General features: G+C 31.1%; 1 protein-coding gene across 1 annotated transcript; it reads left to right on the forward strand.

Moving 5' to 3' along the window:
- The first annotated feature begins 1,730 nt into the window (after positions 1-1,730).
- On the forward strand, positions 1,731-7,933 carry LOC112715805 (alpha-galactosidase 3). The gene is made up of 15 exons (XM_025767627.3): positions 1,731-2,137; positions 2,430-2,488; positions 2,916-2,972; positions 3,044-3,078; positions 3,500-3,603; positions 3,712-3,784; positions 4,364-4,422; positions 4,511-4,576; positions 4,665-4,748; positions 5,107-5,171; positions 5,264-5,346; positions 6,420-6,510; positions 6,672-6,730; positions 7,264-7,404; positions 7,501-7,933. The coding sequence occupies exons 1-15, from the start codon at positions 1,914-1,916 to the stop codon at positions 7,612-7,614; spliced, it is 1,314 nt and encodes a 437-aa protein (XP_025623412.1). The 5' UTR covers positions 1,731-1,913; the 3' UTR covers positions 7,615-7,933.
- Positions 7,934-8,337: the final 404 nt, after the last annotated feature.

Here is an 8,337-nt window from a genome sequence, read left to right on the forward strand (position 1 = left end):
GTTTACTTTTTATTAGGTAAATAAATTATTTTGTAATTAAATTAAATTAATTTTTTATGTGTCTATTTTTTAAACTAATTTTTACTATATCAATAAACTATTTATATCACGATTTATTTATTTCTTAATTTATTTATGAATAATTATTCAAATGAGCCTTGAAATTTTTAAAATCAGGCATTTTAGTCCCTCAAAATTTAAAATATATAAAATAGTTTTCAATATTTATTTTCGTTAAACAATACAGTCTTCTCCGTTAATTACTAACAGTGATTGCTGGCGTGGAACATTAACTCACATATGTGGTAATTAAGTGTGTACGTGTGTGACCTAGACAAATCAGTACTTAAAATGAAGTAACAAAACAGTCCTCGAATAGTTTAAAAAATCTTTAAAATCTCTAAAAAAAATTAAAATTCTAAGTCTTTTTGAAATAATTTATAATTCTTTTTAAATTAATAAATTTTAATCTCTAAAATTTTTAGTCTATTTATCTCAATTTTGATTATTTATATAGAAATCCTTTTTATAATTTTTAAAATAATTATAAATTAATTTTGAAAATATAATTTTTTTCTCAAAAAATAATTTAAAATAAATGAAGCCATATTTATTTTTGACCATGTAAAATATTAATTTAATTTAATTCAGTTTATGAGTGCATATTCTATGATCATTCTTTAATGACGAAGAAAAAAATGAGTTAGTATTGTTTAAAGAAATAGGAGAATTTTTATTTAACATAAAATTTTTCATATATACAATTAAAAATATTTGTGCAAATACTTATGAAGACAACATTTTAGAATTTATATACAATGAGAACTAAGTCATCTATGAAGTTAAATTTGTAAATTTTAGTCAACCACAAAATTAATGTAGATTATTTACAAAATCCTAATGTGAAGTTCCTAATATTTTGCAACATCTGAACAAGAAATGTCTTAGCAAATCTAAGTGTTCTATTCATATTTCTTAAAAAATTTTAGAATTCACTAGGCGTAACGTTGCACAAAATAAACTTGTAGTTAAAGTTGTTTGTTCTACTACGGTAATTATGTCAAGAAAAAATAGACTTTTTTCACTTTGAAATATTTTTTAAAAAATTTATTTAGTATCAATATGTTATGATTTTAAATATATAAATAATGACCTTCATAATACAATGACTTCTTAAATTTAGTTGTTATTATTATGATTTTTATATTATTTTGAAGTAAATATTATATATTAATGATTAAATAATGTTAATTTTTTGTAACATTTTAATAAATAAATTTATCTTTTAGTATATATTTTATTATTTTTTGTATTTATTATATAGTTTTTAATAATATTTTATTATTCTAATTAATAAAAATATTATAAGACATCGACTTTTGAAAAAAGATTAAAAATATTTAAAGGGCGTCATCAAAAAAAAAATATTTGAAGGACTATTTTAAAATTTTTAAAATTTTACGGTGATTGTTTTAAAATTTTTTAAATTTTTTGAAAATCGTTTTATATTTTATCTTTAGAGATTGATTTGTCTAATTTACATATGCGAATAATACTTAACTGTTAGATGTGTGAGATAATGTTTTACATCAAACATTAATATTAGTGAATAAAAAAAACTATATTATTTAATAAAAATAAATATTATATACTGTTATGTATTTTAAAATTTAAAAAACTAAAATTAAAAATTTTAGGATTAATTTGAATAATTATTCTTTATTCTAAATGATTGATTATTCTAAATGATATTGTTCAGGTACCCAATAATTAAGGAGAAGTGTTTGGGGCCGAACACATGTTCAATACTCTGTTCCTACAACACTACACAATCTATTTCTCTTACGTGATCTTCTCAACTTGTTTCACTTGACCTTCTTCTTCTTCTTCTTCTTCTTCTCACGCTAGCTTCCATGGCGAAGCAGAAACAGAGCAGCACTTATTTGTTTTACTCGGCAATTCTTCTATTCACCATCTTCTGTGTCTCCTCTGTTTTGGTTTCAGCTAGAGTTCATCCTATCTTGCAGAGCTTTAACCAGAAACCCATTTTCCGATCCAACTTCCACTCCATCTATGATACCTCCAACTATGGCACCTTTCAACTCAGTAATGGCTTGGCCAAAACGCCTCAAATGGGGTTCGTCATTTGCTTCTTCTCTCTGATAATATTGCCCTTAAATTCAACCAATTTATGGGCTCTTCAGCTTATCTGAAATTAAAGTTCCTCTCTTTTTCTCTTTCTTATTGCTGCAACCACAAATTACGGATGACCCACATGCACAAAACACGTTCACTTTGATTCTAGTGGTTTTGATCAGGGGTTTCATGTGCAGAGGGCACCAAACTTGATTTTTTCATTGTCTTATTTTAATTGCTTTTGAAGCTAGTTGGAGGGGTTGCTTATGCGATGTGATTTGGTTGTTGTGCAGATGGAATAGCTGGAACTTCTTTGCATGCAATATCAATGAGACCGTCATTAAGGAAACCGGTATTGATTTCTTGTTTATACTACTGATAAAATCACAACTCATATCCTTATATTATTGGAAAAATGGAAAAAAACAAAAAAACAAAGGTTCAGTTAAGTCTCGGAAAATTTGACAATTGCAAGTGCTATTGATTTTGATGGTTTGAAGGAGATTATTGCAATATTTCTTTACCTTCTTTCGTAAGCTAGGAAAAGTATTCATCAAAGACATAGTAATAGCATCCATAGTTAGTTTTGCTTCCAATTGGATAAAATTTCTTATTTAAGATGGTTTAGAAAGCTCTGATATTTATAAATTATAACTACCAATGGTGCTGTCTTTTTTTTTTTTTTTTTTTTTAACTGCAACACTGCAAGTATTATGGTTATTGCAAATAATATCCGTTGTTTATGTCTAATTGTACTGTTATGTATTTCATCGTTCCAGCTGATGCACTGATATCGACGGGATTAGCAGATTTGGGTTATGTGTACGTCAACATAGGTACTGTTCTTGTATGTTCAAATGAACATTCTGTTGTGTACTAGTTTGATATTTACATTTTAAATGTGCAGATGATTGCTGGTCTTCTGTGACAAGAAATTTGAAGGTCAGTAGAATCTTATCCTGTTCCTTTCGATATTACTGGATCAAATTTAGGGTCACCAGCTTGCTCTTAGAATCAGATGAGCTTCCAGTGTGGTCTTTCATGATTCTTGACTTTCAATTGGATGAGGAGAAGTTGTTTCCAATTGGCCTTTGTTAAGTAAATAGATAAAGCTAGATAGTCCTGTGATATATTGCAAGAAATGGTTATGGTGTTATGTTAAAACTTAAAGTGATACTTTCTTTGTAATTTGTCCTGGTTTATTTGGTGTCTTATAACTTTATATTAAACAGTTTATATATGCACTAGCTATATTTCATAAGAACTAAATGGTTTCTTTAGCAAAGCTTTTAAGCCAGAAAGATATTGTCTTTGTCTCGGTAAATATATGTTGCTCCTTACTGTTTTCATTGTGGTAATGCAGGGTCAACTGGTACCTGACGAAAAAACATTCCCATCAGGAATCAAAGCTCTTGCAGATTATGTACATGAAAAGGGACTGAAGCTTGGTATATATTCCGATGCTGGGTAAGATGCTTTGCGAAGTCAGGCCAGATCTTTGAAATCTTTATAAATAATGCATTCCTGCTTTTAATGTTTTCTTTTCAATATTTTTATACTGCCAACTGTTGATAGGGCGTTTACTTGTCAAGTCCGACCAGGATCGATTTTCCATGAAAAGGATGATGCAGCTTTGTTTGCCTCTTGGGTTAGATTCTAATATTTTATCTTATACTTTTGAAATAGTATCAGATATTCTTCATGTAATAGGGAATTGTAGATGCCTGAGGAACGAAAGTACTGCGTATGGTTATTATATATATCTGTGTATTGATCATGGTTAGGTTCAAATTGCCCCTGATATAAATTGTATCTTGACAACATCCCATTATCTTTCTTGGTAAACAGAACCCATCATGGATAATCACAAATGCCAAATTTGGAAGAGACAAGAGTTTCAGCCATTTAACGAAATACTTTAATTTTCTAAAGAAAATAAATGGAAAACTATGTGTTCCTACTTCCTATATCATGTAGTTCTCAATAGTTGTTGCTGTTAAACTTTGTGTTTTGAATCGCTATTCAGTCGTCATGGAACTTATCAATGACCTATATCTTCATAGATACTATGTTAGTATAGCTCTTAAGGTGTTTTTGGGAATTGTTCCTTCTATACTAAATATTTCATTTACATTATTCATAGATTTGAATTCTTATGTCTGATTTTTTTTATATATTTCTTTGGGGTATTAATTGGAACTTTCCTCCAACTCAATCCTTTGACCAGGGTATAGATTACCTGAAATATGACAATTGTTACAATCTGGGCATCCCACCCAAAAAAAGGTTTCTTCTCATCTTTGACATAGTTAATTGCAAAAGCATCAAAATCAAATACATATAAATTGACTCAACATGGTTCTTTGTATTCCAGATATCCACCAATGCGTGATGCTCTCAATGCTACTGGACGTACAATTTTCTATTCACTTTGTGAATGGTAATAAGGTGTCTTTGTTGATTTTTTTTTTATGAGATTAGTTACTCTTAGCTTGACGGGAATTTCCCTACTTCATTTATTTTTGTAGGGGTGTTGATGACCCTGCCTTATGGGCTGGCACTGTTGGTAACAGTTGGCGCACAACTGAAGACATCAATGATACTTGGGCAAGGTTTGTTTCCCGAACTTAGGAATTAGGATTATAGGTGTCGCATTTAATATTCTATCAGGATTGCTTTTAGTTCAATAAAATCATATAGGTCAGGTTATGTCATGTCTATTACTATCCATGAAAGAATGCTTTTGCATAATGATTAACTGTACTTTGATATTTTCCCTATGAAACTTCTGCATTTCAAGTAGGTAGATACTTTCTTGTGAGTTTGTTCTTCTTGATTGACTGTAAATGCCCTTGAAGAGAGTGTCAGTGCAATTTGCACCAAGGTGTTTTAGCTCATAATCAGTTAGCATTCCTTGTCTATAGTTTCTGCTTACAGGGTAGTTTCTGAATTTACTTTTCTCTTGTTCAGTATGTCAAACATTGCTGATCTCAATGACAAGTGGGCCGCATATGCGGGTCCTGGCGGATGGAATGGTATGCATGCCATCTTCCTTGAAATTTTATTGAAATGGTAGTGCAAACTTGAAGATTTCTTATTCATTCCTCATATTACCACCCCATGACAGACCCAGATATGTTGGAAGTTGGAAATGGCGGCATGACTTACCAAGAATACCGTGCTCATTTCAGCATCTGGGCTTTAATGAAGGTCTTCCTTCTTAAATCTTATTTATATGTCGTTCTCTCTTGATGCATTTGTTATATTGTTTATAATCTATTCTTGATAGTAACCCACTAACCTGTGTTACATATGTTTCCACATAACTTTCGAGTAAACACCCAACACAGCCCTTGTCCATTTTCACGAAGGACAAGGCGATCTCTGTCCAAAAAAGTGAGACAGTTCGGCCCTCAACCTTTTCATTTTGGGACCATACGATCCCTCTATTAGAAATTCGTTAAATAGTAACGGAATTTAGTTTTGTTTAGGGTTTAGGGTTTTATGTGTAATTTGTGGGGGTTTTAAACTCCTACAAACTATTAATAAGTTTATTTTTGAAAAATTCCTTCACCTGTGGTGGTTAAGTAGAGAAAGGCCGTTGCTGGAAATGATGTCGCAAGGAAAAAAAAAGTAATTGTAGTACGAATATCTTTTAAAGGAAAAAAATAACATCGAAGAAGAAACAAATAAGAGAACATTAATGTTGATGATATTGGTATTGGTGATGATGGTAGATGAGATAACGATAATGATAAAGTATGGTTATACAATAAAAATAGTAGAGATAGAAGTGATAACGATGAGAATGAAGAAGGTGGTGATAGTAGTGGTCATAGACTCATAGTTGGTCATATTATTGAAAAAAACTTTGTGGGGGTTTAAAATCTTCACAAAATACAAATAAAACCCTCTACAAAAGTAATTTTCGTTACTATTTAATAGATTTTTTAACAAAGGGATTGTATTGTCCCAAAATGAAAAGGTGGAGGACCGAAGTCTCCCTCTTTTTTGGACCGGGATCACCTTGTCCTTCATGGAAATGGACAGAGATTGGATTGGGTCTTTAGGTAGCAAGTAAAGATGGAAAATTCTTCTAATACTTGGAAGAAAAACAAAGGCCATTCTGAATTTGTACCTGTGATAATAGCTGTATTCCTTAGCATCTATGTTTGGCTTTAATTTCTTGTGATTGAGTATAAAGACAAACTTGCATGCATCACAAATTACCTCAAATGATACAGCTGGATTCTTCATAAACTAAAAAATTGAACTTGGTGCAGGCTCCTCTATTGATTGGTTGTGATGTAAGAAATATGACTATTGAGACAATTGAGATTTTGACCAACAAAGAAGTCATTGACATAAATCAAGGTAGTACTTCCTCTTTCTATTATTCAGAGTAGCCATGTTGATGCATCATGCCTCTCTCTCTCTCTCTCTCTCTCTCTCTCATTGCTGCCGTTTGTGTTATTACTTAATATATTGTTTAGTTAAGTTGTTATAAAGGGTTATATTGTTACGTCACTCTGCAGATCCACTTGGTGTCCAAGGAAGGAAAGTTTATGTTTCTGGAAAAGATGGTTGCAATCAGGTAATATATTCAGTATCAATGTATCACCTCATGATGCATCTTTCAGTGTGTTGCATCGGTTTCCCAAATAATTGATTCATATTCAGATGTTGTCTATCTGGATCAATAGACTTAGCAAACCATAGGTTATGCAGAGTACATGATCCTGTCTGGAAACTTTACTAGCTCCTACATTACTTGAAAAAGAATTAAGGGGGAACTGCTATGTTCATGTTATGTGCTGATTCAACGTTAATATTTATATTTTCGTTATCAATATATGTTGCCACTTTGGCAGGACTAATAAGTAATAACTTTTTATGAGAAAGTATAGAGAACCAACATTAGCCAACTTTGTGTTAGGGTTTATAATTTAGGGTCTAGAGTTTAATTTAAAAAAAATTAGCTAATGTTGGCTGAAAAAAGTGAATTCCTTAGCATTACTCATAATTTATTCCTATTTAAATCTTAGCATTACCCACCAACTAATATAGAATATAAAGTTGTATATTTGTTATATTCAAAATTTAGTTCTTACGTTTTCATATTTATAGGTTTGGGCTGGTCCTTTATCAGGAGACCGGTTGGCAGTGGCACTCTGGAACCGGTGCTCAAATGCAACTACGATAACTGCTTCATGGAATACGATTGGACTGGAATCTGGAATTCGAGTATCTGTAAGGGATTTATGGCAGGTAAGCTTAGCTAGCTGCATGAAACTACCCTAATTAGAGATTCCTTCTATATGTTTGTTATTAACTTAGATGGTTTTGATCCTATAAATGTTGCAGCACAAGACACTAACATCAGATGCAGTGTCATCATTCAGTGCTCATGTTGATGCTCATGATTGTCATTTTTACATTTTCACTCCTTCTCCTTCAGTGTCTCACTCTGTAGAGTAGCCAACTTATACTTCAATCACCTGAGGGGTATGCTACTAAGTTGGATCCGCTTCTTTTCTCTGCATGTTAAATATCTTTCTTTTGAATTATTGGAAGTTAGAACTTTCAATGTTGAATGTATGCAAGCTCGAATAGTATGCGTGCTTTCATGAGGGTGTTAAAAATATGTAACCAGACATGGCTTTTCTGTTAATATTTTACTGGTCAAAATTCACATAGTACAGGATTCTGCCGTCCTTGCGTATAAAATGCTTTGCTATGTACATGTACGTTGATACGATATATATATTATGAAAGAAGAATTACTTTGAGTTAAAAAGGGAAATTGTCTTCCTCGATCGGTTTTTATCTTATGTGTATGTGCCTATATAAGAAAAATTGAAAAAAAAAAATGTTTAGCTATGGTGGAGGGTGTTATTTACTTATTTATGTGAACAAGTGAGGATTTGAGTTTATACTTATGTATGTTCAATGGTGATGAAATAATACTGGAGGATATACAAGAGAATATATAACAAAAAGTAAAAAAGAACGAAACATTATTATCAAATAAACAAACATGAGTTATGAGTGTTTATATATTAGTTATTAAAATCAGCCATTAACATATTTGTATATAAATATGTGGTTTAGTTTATTTTTCAATATATATTTGTATTCTAACATGTATATACTGGTGGTGTGATCCCTATCTCTGTTTCCACAGAGCCATCATGGCCATCT

The sequence above is a fragment of the Arachis hypogaea genome, chromosome 10 (genome assembly GCF_003086295.3).
Source record: "Arachis hypogaea cultivar Tifrunner chromosome 10, arahy.Tifrunner.gnm2.J5K5, whole genome shotgun sequence".
Taxonomy (NCBI): Eukaryota; Viridiplantae; Streptophyta; class Magnoliopsida; order Fabales; family Fabaceae; genus Arachis; species Arachis hypogaea.

Bases quoted from the DNA above. Each gene is read 5' to 3' on its own strand.
- LOC112715805 (XM_025767627.3), top strand. From the start codon at position 1,914: ATGGCGAAGCAGAAACAGAGCAGCACTTATTTGTTTTACTCGGCAATT. The intron at 2,138-2,429 runs GTTCGTCATTTG...GTTGTTGTGCAG, and splicing joins GCCAAAACGCCTCAAATGGG to ATGGAATAGCTGGAACTTCT. The intron at 5,172-5,263 runs GTATGCATGCCA...ACCCCATGACAG, and splicing joins GGGTCCTGGCGGATGGAATG to ACCCAGATATGTTGGAAGTT.